Source organism: Podarcis cretensis, assembly GCF_951804945.1.
Source record: "Podarcis cretensis genome assembly, chromosome: 3".
NCBI classification, from domain to species: Eukaryota; Metazoa; Chordata; class Lepidosauria; order Squamata; family Lacertidae; genus Podarcis; species Podarcis cretensis.
Window position 1 is genome coordinate 49615893 of NC_137172.1, and position 15090 is coordinate 49630982.

General features: G+C 40.0%; 1 protein-coding gene across 2 annotated transcripts in view; it reads right to left on the reverse strand.

Moving 5' to 3' along the window:
- Positions 1–15090, reverse strand: part of NUP133 (nucleoporin 133) — a 33083-nt gene that overhangs the window by 4703 nt on the left and 13290 nt on the right. Inside the window, exons 10-24 of one of the 2 annotated variants that reach the window (XM_079971808.1) lie at positions 14646–14790; positions 13958–14115; positions 13688–13779; positions 11555–11718; positions 11349–11440; positions 11040–11264; positions 10343–10465; positions 9744–9843; positions 8190–8432; positions 7003–7136; positions 6310–6468; positions 4803–4938; positions 3767–3885; positions 1236–1316; positions 25–89 (exon numbers count right to left, since the gene is read on the reverse strand). In XM_079971808.1, the coding sequence (XP_079827934.1) occupies positions 25–89; positions 1236–1316; positions 3767–3885; positions 4803–4938; positions 6310–6468; positions 7003–7136; positions 8190–8432; positions 9744–9843; positions 10343–10465; positions 11040–11264; positions 11349–11440; positions 11555–11718; positions 13688–13779; positions 13958–14115; positions 14646–14790 (2036 nt within the window). The remainder of the gene's footprint in view (positions 1–24; positions 90–1235; positions 1317–3766; positions 3886–4802; positions 4939–6309; positions 6469–7002; positions 7137–8189; positions 8433–9743; positions 9844–10342; positions 10466–11039; positions 11265–11348; positions 11441–11554; positions 11719–13687; positions 13780–13957; positions 14116–14645; positions 14791–15090) is intronic. The other variant, XM_079971809.1, reaches the window with a different exon arrangement.

The following is a 15090-nucleotide window of genomic DNA, read 5'->3' on the forward strand; positions in this document are numbered from 1 at the left end:
CAAACAAATAAATAGCTTGCTTACCTATCTCTTAAAAGAGCTTTGCAAAGTATTTTAAGTTTAAGATCATTTATGTCCACTTCCTCATCCTTCATTGAAAGGGAAAAAAAAGAAAGAAAATAAATATTAAATTGCATTGGAGATTTTAGAGAAACACACATTATGCATTGTGATTATATCCAAATTCAATAGTTCACAAGCTAAAAACATGACCAGAAGTAAGAAAGAGGGACAATTTTCAAGGGTTTGGCCCAGAAAATAGCTTTTTGAAGTATGTCTGAAAATGGATTATGACTTGATGGGGAAAGGAGGGGAATCTACATAAAAAAGACTTCATTTATGCCTTTTATGAAAATATGCCTTTTATTCCAGCATAGCCAAGCATATAGAGACTTTGCACAAGAGTCTCTTAAGAACAAGAATAAAAAACGTTTTTCCTCTTGGCCACAGACAGAAATACCAGACTGGGAAAACTGTGGCAGGATGAAGAGGGCAAGCAAGAAGATGCAAAGCCATGTGCTTTCTAAACAAGAACAGATCAGAAAGAACAATGGGACCTTCAGAGAGGTTCTCAGTTTTGCATGACCCACAATGTCCATACAGATATGTAATCATACATGTAAGCTCCTTTAAGGTGATTAGTATATTATTGTGCTTAGGGAAATGAGCAGACCTGGTCTGATGCCACAGAATGTGACCCAGAGCACTTAACAGTTTGCAGTTCAGTTTTTGTGAGATGGAAAGTGTCAATTTGGCTGGGATCAAGTGATACAGAATGGGTCAGAAATATTTTAATAGAAATATTAATAAAATAAAACCTAACACAGGGGCAGGCGGAGGACTGAGAAGAGGTCCTGGGACATTGCTATATCATGAATCTAGATCCCGACAAGGATACCAGTTGGGGTAGCGACATCAATAACTAAAAAGAAGGTGGGTGGGAAATGATCAATTTCCCATTCTGATATGAACTGATATTTGACTGATGGCATCACTAAAACTGAGTCACAGTCTTCAGTTTCAGTTTTTATGTTTTCACAGGTTTAGCCCTCCATTATTGTTTTAAAAGATGGCCAATAAGTCCCGCAGTTGGTATTAGATGGGACTTGAGTATTTTGGTAGCTGAGAAATAAGAGGTTATGTTTGTTTATTTTTTTACAGATGGGGGAGGGGACTTCAGTTAGACTGAAAAACATCCTGGTTCAGAGATCACCAAAACTCATTCATTTTCATACCTCATCAATATACTCCAGCAGATCGAGTGCCTTCTTGAAGTCATATTCATTAGCCCTTCTGTTCTCAGGGGATATGTACAACTATTGTATGAAAGATGGAAGGACAACATTATTTTTAGACTCCAAAACAGTGTAACTGATCTTGTTAAGAACTCCTTGTGGGAAGACCACCCTGGATTCTAACTCATGTGACTGTTGACTGAAATATGCCTTCATTCAGCTGTAGGCATTTTTATAGTAAGGAAGAGAGTCGGGGTTTTAGAAAGGCATTCCACCAATATTACAATGGAAAGATTACACTGCCTATAAGGTTGCTATATGATAGGCTCAAATTTACAAACCATTTAAGGCTTTGGCATTCCTAGCCTATTGTGGTAGGAACATAGTTCCACAAATAAGTACTCTGTTATAGAACAGCTCAGTGGCAAAGCATCTGTTTGGGCTGCAGGAGGTTCAAGGTCCAGTCCCAGCATTTCCAGGCAGGGCTGGGAAAGACTTCTGTCTGAAAGCAACACTGAGCTAGATGGACCAAGGGTCTAATTCAGTACAAGACAGCTTCCTATTTGCAAAAAATAAAAATAAAAAATCATCTGCAATATTCTGGAAAGATAAATACCTGCAAAGGACACATGCATATTTACTTTAATAGAGTAAGCCCTCAACTGACATGGGGGTTACATTCTGGGGATCACACCTAAAGCCAAAATTGCTTATAATCACAAAACAATGGGTGCAATGGTGGGTGGGATTGCCAAAGACTCCCCCGCCCCCGTCTATTTATTTTTATTATTTGCCAAGAACATAAAGCTGGATGTACACAAGCTAAATGTCTGTAAGTTGTGGGACTGTTTGAATTAAGATAAAAAAGTATGGTTGCAGTCACACAAGTTAAGCTATGGTTCAGCACAATGAGCAGCTTTGTTCAGATTATAGCTGTTTCTTTTAAAAAAAATAAAAATCCCTAAACTTGAATGACACCAGGGTCAGAAAGGAAAGGCCTTGCTGATAGAAATTAAAAGTAGGGTCTGGCAGTGATCCAGGCTGGAAGATTATTAGGGGGCATCAGAGCTGCCTGGCTTTAGCACAGCTGTTAAAGAAACTCCTCCCCCCTTTCTGCTTACAGAGACTTCTTCTGTAATACCATTGTAATGCCTAAACACAAAAACATTTGGACTCCTGTTTGCCTCCCAGGATGGACTTCGAAGAATGCAGAGGCAGAAAAGGAAAAAAGCCCTTATATATGTAATGCTTTTACTAGGGGTTTTCATTCATAAAAACATGCACACAATTTGCCACACCTGTCTATCCTTCTGGTTTCCTTCATTCAAAGGACTAAAAAGTGTATTTACCAAGAAACTGTTTATAAGCTTGGCTCAATGGTGTCCCAATCTCCGACTATCATCAAGAAAGTGTAAGTGGATTTGTTGAACATTCCTAGTCACAGATCTTGCCACAAAGCAAGCACAGATTAGTGCTCTAATAACCCATGAACTGTGTGTATAATCAAAATCCACTGCATAAGGCATCTGGATATGGTGGCAGAGGACAACGTCTATGGAAGAGTACAGCCAACTCATCTGAAACAGAATACGTTCCTGGTATTTGAGGCACAAAATAATTTAACCCAAACACCACCATTCATCCAAGGAGCTGAGAGCATTATACATGGTTTGCTCCCCATTTTATCACAGCAAACCTATGAGGTATGTTTGCACTGAAGATTAACTCTTTTGACTCAAACTGCACAGCAGACTCCCTGCCAAAATTTCCTGAATTTATTTTGATTGTGTTGGCAAGGTCACTAAGATTTGTAATACAAAGCAGTCAGGACAGACTCAGGGCAGCTTCATTGGGTTGTATCCAAGTGACTCTGTGGCAGCAGAAAGCACTTCTACTCAAGCAAGGCAGGGCACTCGGTATCTATCACACAAATTTTCTAGCCATCCCTCCTTCCCTGGGGTGTGGAAGTTCCAGCACATGGGCCAATCTGGGCCTGCCAGGGGGTCCAATTTGAGCAAGAGCTCAATTTCTCCAAACTATGCCCATCAACTGCCATCACTGGTGATGTCAGGTGACAGACAGGACCTTCTTGGACAGCCCGCCTCCACTGATTCCTTCAATCTCTAAAAAAGCTCAGCCTTGAGCAGGCAGTGAAAGCTCTAGACAAGTTTTTTCCCTTCACTGCTGCACAATGGAGCAGTCCCTGCCAGAGCTGATGTCTGCTTTATGGAGACATCGGCTCTGAAAGACTGCTCCATCACACAGCGATGAAGAAAGACTGCTGCAAAGAGCACAGTAAGCACAAGTGATTTTGACCGGTGAGCGTGGCAATTCACCCGTCAATTGTGATGCCACAGTGATGCCATGGGGCTACCGAGTTGTCTGCTGGGGTCAGGGGATCAAGGCATGACCCATTTTCATCCAGTCATTTTACCCAATATTATTCAGGAACACAAAACCACATTAGAGAAGAGTCTTTCGACAGAGTAGCTCAGAAATTCAATACCAGTAGGACACTTAATAGTACATACCTCAATCAGCTGTGGAGCACTTAACACTGGCATTTCATTGAGATTAATTTTTTTCTCATCCAGCAGCTGCTCAGGTAGAGTCTCTTGGTGTAGCAGAAAACGCTCTTGTTCAGTAATTTCTTGTATACATGAAATAAAAAGCATAGCACAAATTACTATAATTCCCGAGTACAAAGAAAGTATTATTTACCTAATTATAAATATTCCATCACGCTCAAGGTTTTCAGTGAGCCTGAAGACCAGTAACTCTACCTCCACCTGTAACCTGCCAGTATGTTTAGTAGCCAGACAGACCACTTGCTACAAATTCCCTTCACTTCTTGGCAAACAACTGGATGGCTGGTTGGAGGGAGGATTTTGACAAGAAGCTTTTATTTTCTGACCTCTAGCATAGAACATAAAGGCCACCACCACCACCCCTAAAAGTGGTGGGAAGTCTACCTACAAGATCCCAAGGGAGGGAATTCTGTCCATGTATTCAGAAAGACTTGTAAATGACAGCCCTTGCCATGTGCTACCTCCCAAGTTATTGATAATCATGTTGAAAGCAGGCAGCAAAAATAACACGTTTTCATGATAGCGGACCTGCTTCCCCCCCACATTTCTGCACCAAAGTTCTATGGAAAATTCCTTAATATCCTAGTGATCATTCTCAATGTGGTTTAAAAAGCAAATATACACATTATAGTTACATTACAAGGTGGTGTCATCTACTAGCTAAGCATCATCACCCACTGAATTAACCCCTTACTTTAAGTGCTGCACACCTTACTGGAGCAACATCAGAAAGATGGAAAACTTTTACATTCCAACCACAACAGTAATTGTTCATAGATACCTGTATTAATTTGTTGTGTGTGGCAGCCAAGAATTTCAGTGGGGAACTGACAAGCTGCTTTGGGAACTAAAGCTCTGTCATTGGTGTCTCAACCACCATACTGCTGGGATCACAACTGACCTTGTAGATCTAATAAATTAAGGGGTATCTCCATATAAAGAAAACTTACTTTAAACTTTACAATGGAAAAAATAGTACCTTCAATTTTCTCATTCTGCATCACTTCTGATACATCAGAAGCAAGTAGAGACAGTTTACACAGGCCAAGAAGAGTTTTCTTCTTTGCAAAGTACCGAGTTTCTGTATTTGCTAAATTCTGCAGTGTTCGGTTAGCCTAACATTGACAAAAAAATACTTTTAATATTTCAAGTGACATAAAGCTCAACATGTAAGTTTATTTACACACACACACTTAACAGGGACATTAGTAATTTGCATGATGATTATATATTGTTATTATTTCATAAACATGTTCAAATTCTGATATGGCCAAGGAGAATTTTCTTCTACAGTGAACAATTTTATATAACTCTGAGAATAACATGCAAAAGGCAAGATAGGGAAGACGTTAAACAGCTGTACTACAGGACACACGTTAAAAGTCACTGAAAATAGAAATGGTATCAAAGCAAGTTTATTATGAAGAAATGGTATTTTAGGAATACATTGATTTCAGGTAAATATTTCTATTATGTTTCTTCAAACAAAGCTCTAAAGAGAATTCACACCCCAGTATTGTGAATGGTGGTGACCATTTTAGGCACATCCAATTGACATGCAATCACCAATGTGTGAGTCCTTTTGGACCAGGAAGAAGGCAGAATGGGGGTGTAATGGGGCAGGTTGATGCTCATTCCACTGGCTCTCAAGGGGGCCAGGAGTAGAAACCCTGTACGAAATGGTCGCCTCCTGAAATTATAATGCTAAGAAAGAAGAGAAACTCACTAAAATAGTGACTGGATCTACCAGAATAAGAAAAAGGAAAAGAGGAAAGATATTACAAAAACAGTTGCTTGCTAAAATATCTGATTTTATAACTTGTCCAGTATTTAGGCTGGGAATTCATTTGTCTAACTTGGACCCAACAGCTTAATATTTACAAAGCTATCAGAATAACCTCAGTGAAGAAAGAAAACTACAGAATGCTAGGTCAATTAAGTTCTAGAAATATTTGATGAGATTACAAATTACCTCTGTGTCAAGATTTCAAAGAACAGAATTGCCTCCTATGCATATTATTTTACTTTACATGGGGTAAGAGCCAGAGATACACAGGAACAGAATAAAACTCTGATAACAGTGTTGTTCTACAAACTGTTGTGGAAAAACTATTGGAAAACTCAGCACAACACAGCAGAAGGCAAAAGGATATGCAATACATTGTGCTAGCACACATTGTGGGAAGCGGTGCAGGTCTTCGTACGAGATGCTGAACAAAGCTATGCACTATCAGAGGCACACTGCTGAATTTCAGTTTTCTTTTGTTGTGCATGTAACTTGCGCCAAGTCAGGAAAAGCTGTTCTGCTTGCAGAATCCCACTAAAATGGTAGGTGCAAATACACAGAGGTCTCCACTTGTTCCTTAGATTAACAAAGTGGGGTACCTGTGTACAGTCAGTCACAATCTCTAGCTCTGCAAGGGGTCTCTACCGAGGACAGAGCAACAACCCATTACAAATACTTTGCTTTCTTTATAAAGCCTTACCTTTTCAAAATCATTGCTGTTGATGTCGTGTAGCCAGCTGAGTTGCTCATGAGCTTGTAAGAAGCTGGCCAACTGGCCATGCTGAGCAATGGGCTGTGATAACAGCTTTCCCCGTTTTCCTTTTTCCAAATACCAACGGAAGAGGAAATCTGAAAAATTCTAAAAGTAGCAAGAATGTGGTCAAGCTTGCAAGACTGCAACTTGTGTTAAAAATAATAATCTAAAAATGTAAACATTTTTACCAAATGGGGCAAGTTTTAACATTCCAGCATAGAAAAGATTTATAAATGTTCTATCACTTGTTTTGCACATCAGTGAAGAAATAGCTGTTTACAATGGGGTCCCCTTCACCATTCCATACACCAAGTTGACCAGATTGACAGATGAAACTCACTGCCACACATAAGTCATGGAGCACCCAGAGTTCTGTTCTCCAACAACTCAATTCTCCCCTAGCATCTGTTGCCTGATGCAGCCACCTAATGGCTAAGCTTGGTTATTTTCTCTGTAACTTATGAGGCTCTTGGATAGTCACTATCTGTATGTGTAATAAGATAGCTGCTTAACAGAAAAAGAAATCTGTACTGACATAATTCTGAAAAATAACCCGACAGCAAGTCTGAGGTCTGAGGTTTCTCCTACAATATACACTTACTTAACAGCCTGTTGTTTGGAGTAAATAAAGAACATTACCTGATCAGCAAACTGTGTCATGTAACGTTGCAATCTGGTCTGGTTATCAGTCTGCTCACACAATTGTACCAATATGTCAAAGTCACAGTATTTTTCTGCTAGAGCGGCAGCCAGCTGGTACTGCCCAAGAGAAACTGAACAAAAACAAACAAGGAAAAACGCCCACAATAAAAACATGGCCATTTTGTGAAGACTTTTTTTTTTTTAAAAAAAAAAAGATCAATGAGTGTGGCTTTCAAGGGCATTTTGCCTCTAGATAATTGTTTTCAAAAACTATAAAGAAGTAAGAGCAATTTGCAAGGGGTATACTCCACATGCCATTAGAAAGATCATAGGCTCTATATTATCAAGTTGAAAGACTATGCTACATCAAAGAGTCAGTGGGGGGACAATTTGATTCAACCAATAGGATTTGGTGAGTGAAGGTGGGTACTGCATTCTCCCCAGCAACAAATAATGGAATAGTAGGACAATACAATTTTTCTCCTACAGAAGAGCTTTGAACCACCAGGGACCACCGTGTTGCCTGCTGTGTTTCCCACCTGCATGGATGCAGGATCGAGTCCTCAGTAAGCAGAGCTTGCTGCTGGAGAATGGCTGGGAAGCAAGCCTGCAGTTAGACAAAACACACCATTTCTCCTGCCTGCAGTGGAGCCTGATAAGACAGACAAGGAACAACCTGGGGAGACACAGCTGTTGGCAGGGGGACTTCAAAGTTCCTTATAACTGAGGAGTAAGGGAAAAGTTAATGTTAGGGCAGAGGGGGCCTGACTGTAATTCCTATCAAGCCAAACTCTAGCATGGAGAAGGTGCCAGGGAGGAACTCCTAAGCAAAAGATTAGGTTCTGACAATAATACAAGAACACGTTCGTTCGTTCATTCATTCATTCATTCATTAATAATTCCTTGCAAATTATCTTCCCCTTAAGAAAAAGCAACTCAACATTGCCTAGAATCGAAAAACTAAGAACCAAACTGCACAATGTGAAATGTTGTTGAAATATTCAAATCCATTTTTGATTTGACATTACAAGTCTAAAAAGAAAACTCTGCTTTGAAAGCTAAAAATAGGCAAACATTATTGAAAAGAAGAAAAGAAAGGAGAAGAGCATTTCCTTCTTCCCCTGCTTTCCTATACCCATGGCAGAGACTTAAATGGCACCCTGTATAATAACCGCAGCACTTACGTAGTGGTGACAACAGTTCAGATCTTTTCTGCATGTATTCCATTTCCAGACTGTTATAGCGTTCTTGGTACTCTGGCCGGTCCACAGATTTAAGCTGAGAAACGTAACCATCCAGAAAGCAATCTAGAAGTGCCACCAGCTGTTCTGTCACTATGCTACGAAGCTTACTATTAACCTGAGGATAGACCTTCTTCAGAATGATTTCATGTTGCTGTATTATAGTCGTTCGCACACCAACGGATGCTTGAAAAGACCGGAAAATGAAATATTAAGGCATTATTATATTTGGCATATGGAATTTGAAAAATGACATATGATAGTATACCAAGGGGAAGTTAGACACAAGAGGCCGTTAAAAAGTAAACATATCTACTTTCCATAGCAAAGCAGCAACCCCCAGCCTAAGTCTTTTAGTGGAACAGCAGCACTGCACAGCAGAAAAAGAAAAGCGTCCACATTAACAATCCTAGCAGAGCCAAGGCTATGGCTGAGAAGAAAAGACAACTGCTTGAGCTCAGTGTCAAGTATGCCCTCATGCCTACCTTTCCCCTCATGAAATAATCTGAAAACTTTTGAAACAATAGGATAAAATCCTGTTCTTTGCACCAAAACCTAATACACAGGCTTCTTTCCTTTACAGCTTTAAAACCATGGTTTCTAAAAGTCTCTCAGGGTCACTGCCTGCATTACAAAATTCTACATGGAAGGGATTTCCAAGCAAAATGTTACAGCCATCCGGTACATAGATTTACTTGACGATACATGTGCACATGCATTGGAAAGCATTTGTTATAACTTCCATGTAGGCTCTTAATTCTATGATGCGCAAAACAACTTAAAAGCACAAGGGAATGTATCAGATATTTCCCCTGCAAAGCCACCTGTACTGTGATGTTGCTTGCAGTTTTTACGAAAGTGTATATTTCAAGTTATTGCAGGCAGGAATGTAAGTCTATAATAAGCTTAGGGCTTGTTCACAGGAACAAGTGTTGTACCGAGTAGGAGAGAGACTGTGCCTCAGGTTAACTCAGCTTTCATCTGTCCTTTCCTGTCTGATCTCTCCAGGAAGAAAACAAGGTGCAAATTTAAATTGTGGCTGAGAAATCACATTTATTTCGAAATGCCATAAAAAAAAAAAATCACAATTTAATTCAAGTAAGTTTTGACATCAGTTTCCAGGGCAACCATCTTAAAAGTTAACAGCACTACTAGCCTCCTAATGTTATCTGCACCAGTAAATAAATGCTCATGTTTGAATGCACAGACAGCAGTAATGGCCTTACATAAGCCATAATGATGATAAGCAGGCAAGCATGTTAGCCCAGACATTCAGGATGAGGATATAATAAACAGAAATATTTAAACACTAAAAATGTAACATTTATGTTCAAGAAAACCAGTGAGGTATTTATGAAACATGGCACTATTGAGTTAGAAATTTAAGAGCAAGGGCAATAATTTGAAAGGCTAATAAAGTACTCTTCAGTGGATTTTATGTAGAAAGAGAAATACTGTGTTACAAAACCATTTATAGAAGATTTTCTCTATTCTCACCTGTCCATGGAACATATTCTGGTTCCATTTCGGGAGGCTCTCTTATTTTATATAAAGCAGCTTTGGACTGGCGGTCTTGGATAGCAGCTTGCAGCATATCCTAGAGAATATTGACACAGAAAACATAGGACGTTACCAAACATAGGATTTTGGGGGAGTGTCATCTATATATTAGCACTCATCATTTTTTAGTATTATTACATTTTACATTTCAGTATCCTGTATTATGATTCCAAGACACACTGTATCTTCCCCTCCTTTATTCTGGGTAGTTTCCAACAGGTAGTGAGAATAACCAGTTATTTTACTGCTACTGCAATTTTCTGTTTTCATCTGATGGGAAGAGATTTTGGGAAATCGACAATATTGTCTTTCCTTTTTGTTTTACTGCAGCATATGATCTAAAACTGTCCAACCTCCCACTTCTTATTAAAACTCTAAATTAATGTATGATCCCCTTTTCAAATTTAATTTATTGGAACTGGAAGGATTTAAGCTATGAAATCAAATGGGGCTTTAAAACATTTAGCTGGGTGCATTACGTCCAGTTTCCTAGGCCGTGGACTTTTTACCGTTACTTAATTTTTGAAATGTAATACCTTTATGATATTGTTTACATTGACGACTATTTCAGACCATTCCTCAGATTGAACTGACATATCCTTCAAGACTTGCTTCTCCTTTTCCAGTAAGCATTCAAAAATGGTATCTATCTGTGACACCTGAAAAACAGAAAAGAAGAAGGAACACTGACAATTAACACTGCTGATCAGGTATAAAAGCAATGATTCAGCCTGATATTTTATGCACTGAGCAGTTTAAGTGTTGCACTTAGCACGTTAAAAGCGCATTCATACACCCAACCAAACACCCAACCAAACACCCTGATGCTGAAGGCTGGTGATACGATGATCTACTAGCTACCACAGGCACTAGAAGTGCTAGCCTGGAGCTGGAAAAACAAAACCTCTCCTCCTGCCATGTGTGAGCAGCAAGGCTTCAGGTGTGGTGGTAGAGCATCTGCTCTCAGCTGGGAGCTTAGATTGCTCCGCGAATCTCATAAATGGCTTTTCTGCCATTTAATTTTCATTCTTAGAATGGATCTATAAGCATGGGAGATTTTCATTAGGCACTTTCCTAAAGGAAAAGTATTCATGTTCCCACCCCCGTCCCAAAGTATGGATCTAAAAGAAGAAATATAGAATGTTACATGGATTCTCATGCATTTTATTAGGAAATGCTATTCACACAGAAAACGATAGATGTGGTTGTAGATAAATTATTTCTTTATATCACCTCTCTGAAGAAAACATCTGCAGGAGTTAGACTTGACGGAACGTCATCTTCTCTTTTCATCAAAGCAGTCTCTATTGCAGCATTGACCACATCTGGCAATCTGTAGTGATGGTTCTTGAGAGCAATAGCTGCCGCTAACTTTTCTGCATGTTCACAGAGTAACCACCGAGTTGCCATTGGTATGCCCCGTACTGGGAAATTGCCCAGGCGACCAAATAGACCCACCTTGGATAGAGAGAATTGTACATAAAAATACTCTTGTGCCACATCCTATATTGCCACATTTACACAAGAACATTAGGTACCTACCTGACGAAGAAAGTCAATGAATAGAGAATGGGCCTTTGTCTTATTTTCCAGCTGATGAAGAAGAATGATGGAAGAATTTGGAAAACTAGCTGCTTTAGTACAAAAAAAGTGACAAGGAAAGGGGTTTAAAAGTTAGTATAACTTACAGTCTTACTTTCTTAAGGCTGTACAGTCAGAATGTCCACTTTACACATGAGACTTCTCACCTTCAGGTACTGATTCAGCCCATCGTGGGTCAGATGTAGGATAATCATCCACCAAATTCTCACTAATTTGAAACACAGCTCTGTCTAGGTCTGCATCAGGGTATGCATCTCCATGCTGTGGAAAGAGCTCAGCAACGATGATTTGTGCACCTTTCATATTGTTACTGAAATGAAGGGAAACACTTGGTGAGTTGACTCTTAGAATGGAACACTGGTCCTGACTGGGAATGTTGCTTTTAACTGCACATCTGAGGGTGTCCAAGTGGGTCATAATCCCTCCAACTGCTTGGAAGACAGGAAGCTTGTGATTGCATCCCTCCTGCCCATATTCAAGAAAGCCCCTTTTGCTTGCTCTTCAGTTCTGTTCTGTAGCTAAGCTACTGTGCGATGACATCAGGAATCAGGAAGAACATCCATAAAAGGACTGGGGCTGGGGAGGGGCAGAAGGAAACATAGCCAAGGCTAGCTGTGTGTGCACTGAAACTGGATGCTCAAGACCAAAAAAACCTTCAGGTGATTGGTATGTGCAGACAGCTAAGTGGGTGGCATTGGCACCTGCTAATGCTCAACTGGAAGCCACATTCATAATAAAGACCGTGGTTCAGGGCTACCTTGGGCATGGGATGTGAGTCAAGTGGAATGCATCAAAAATGCTGTCTTGTGGGTGCGATCAGGTGGCTGCATGTTGAAATGGGAGCATGTGCCGCAGCACTCATCTTCCCCAAAGCAGCTACTACTGATGCAAGCAGGTCTGAGTTGGAAAACCAAGACTGGCTGTGCCAGTAGAGAGCCACTGGGACTACCTAAACCCTGTCCAACTGAATTTTGTGAACAACGTGTGACAGTAGGGGAGTTGGAGGGCATGATGTTATGAGGGCATTCACATCTTTTGCCCTCTGACGTATCTCTTGGTCTGGTGGCTGGTCTCTAAGGCAAAGGGGTAATCTATCATGCTGCCAACTTTGCACAGGCTGAGGGTAGGGTACATGCAATAGTGTTCTTCTATGAAAGTGCTTACTAGTGAGCTAATAGGGTCAGGAGATTCCTTTGCAGCTGGTGCTGAGAAATCACAGAATCTGGGGTAGACTGACTTTAAAAAAAAACACACACACACAAAACAAACTTCTGGGTTTCACTTAAAGGATGGCCCTCAAGAGCAGGAGAGGGTCCTAGAGACTCTTAAAACTGCTTATTGGGAACTAGCTCTTTAGCTGTATCTGCCACAACAGCCTCTTCAATCTCGAGGACAAATGCAGCTTCCAACACAAAACAGGAAAAACTGCTGAGCAGGGCACTAGATGAGAGGTACCTAAGAACAATCAACTGGATCCACAGCAGCAGGTTGTAGATGCTGATGCTATATTCAAAATATTGCCTCTTTCTTCAAGTTCTCTAAGTATTTCATGGTTATCTTCTGCCCTCTGGGGGACCACATCTGGTACTGCAGAACTACCGTGGGAGAATGATGTTGACATCAGATGGGGAACAGGCAGAAGCTGCCATAGGTGATGTAAGGAGCGGAGCTGTGACTGTCTTTACTGGAGGGGTGCATGAAAGGAGATTAACCCCAGTCACAGCTTCAGCCGGTAGTGCTCTATCTGCTTCCTGTGAACTTGTGCCGTGATGGAAGAGGAGGACGGTGGTGTAATTTGTCTTGTGGTTGAAGCACGGGTAGGCAGTAATCATCTAACCACCGTGATATGCTTAATGCTGGGAGGTGGTTTTAAAGGAGAAGATTAGCACACTGAAGGAGGAACAAATGGATTCTGCTCCAAATGAAGGAAGACAAGAAACAAATTGAAGGGCCAGCAAAGGGAGAGGGCTTACAAGCAACAGGAGGGATTATAGACTACTTGGACAGAAAGGAGCACAAGATATTTTGATAGTCTGCAGAACCCAATTGTTTGTTATCTGATAGAACATAAAGCCATCTATTTTTACAGATTTTGGAAGTGCACAAATGGCTGCAGGGAAGAGAGGAAGAAAACCCAGGGCATACCTATTTGTATTATGTTGGCTTTCATCCTCTATAAAAGGTAATGCTAAAATGTTAATATTTCTCTTCAGTTTTACAAACCCACAATGCTCCCAGAATGAAATATACTGTATATTAAACATGGCATAATTTTATACCTGCAAAACTGTAAGAAAGCAGATTTTAACATTTTGGTCTTATCCTCTTGTGCTATAATATCCATCCTGGAAGCAGCATCAAATGCAATGCTCTAAAATAAAATTGAAAAAGAGAGAAAAATGTAAAGGGAGGAATAATGCTTCCACAAAAATGTAGTTTGAAATGGTAAAAATGCTAACTTTGGAATAACTAAATTATCTAAGAAAATCCAGTACAGGAATATACATCTTTACTGTTAAGACAATTAAGACAATGCTTTCCCTCCTTACCTCATCATTTGTCTCAGCTACAGAGGAGGCTAAAGAATCCTCAATATCTTCAGGAAGCACAGTAATGTTTTCCCTGGAATGTATGGCCACGAGCCCACTTTTTCTAGTGAAAAAAATTGGAAGTCCAGCACAGGAACCTGCTCCTAAAATTCTATCACCTAAGGTAGGAAATAAACACAACACAATACAACTTCAACATCATTAATGAATGTCAAACTGTGGGCTTAAGTTTGATTTGCTAAGCTATGTTATAAGCACAAGTTAAAAGGCTGTAAGGCCTGGTTTTCAGAGTTATCAAGCGAAAAAGTAACAACACAGAGTTTATTATAAAGTTCCTATGCCTACAATAATAACTCTACATAACACAATAGGGATTGTTCTTAAATCTAAGATTTCACTGTTAGGCCTGTAACTGCTTAAGTCATTGAGACTTCAATTCTATACACACTTACCTGGAAGTAAGGCCAATTGATCTCAATGGGACTTACTTCTGAGTAGACATGTATAGGATTGTACTGTGAGTCAATGGCAAGATGGATAATCACTGCTCTATCTATACCACTGCTATACCTATGACCATTTCCATAAAAAGTAAATACAGTAAGTTTTAAAAGCATAATTGTTCTGGAGAGACCCTATAAACACCCTCATTGGCTTATTAAGAGCTCCGGCTTCTTTAGGTTCTTACCTTGAATACTGAATATCATTTTCTCCTGGGGCAAAGAAATTCTTCCTGTTCCTGTTGAGCAAGCAAATACCTCCTCTTCTGTGTAAAGACAGGCAGCATGGCTGGAGAAATTTGGGACTACTAAACGACACATCAGTTCTTCAGGCTGAAATATGTTGCATTAAGGGTTAACACCGACATTTATAAAAGCATATTACCCTCAACCTGTTAGCATGACACCTATGCGTTTGTATGAAGCCTAACGGCTTGATCCCAAAGGGGCAGGGAAAACAGGCTGAAAGTGACACATTTATGGTTGGTGTTGCCAACTCCACATAGTTTTCCATAATAGTATAATATGTTTAGGTTGATATCCAGCTCTAGGCTGCTAACCTAAGTGTTCATGTATAAAATAAATGGTGATTGTTGTTGTTGTTATTTTATACCCCCCTTTCCCCCCTTAATG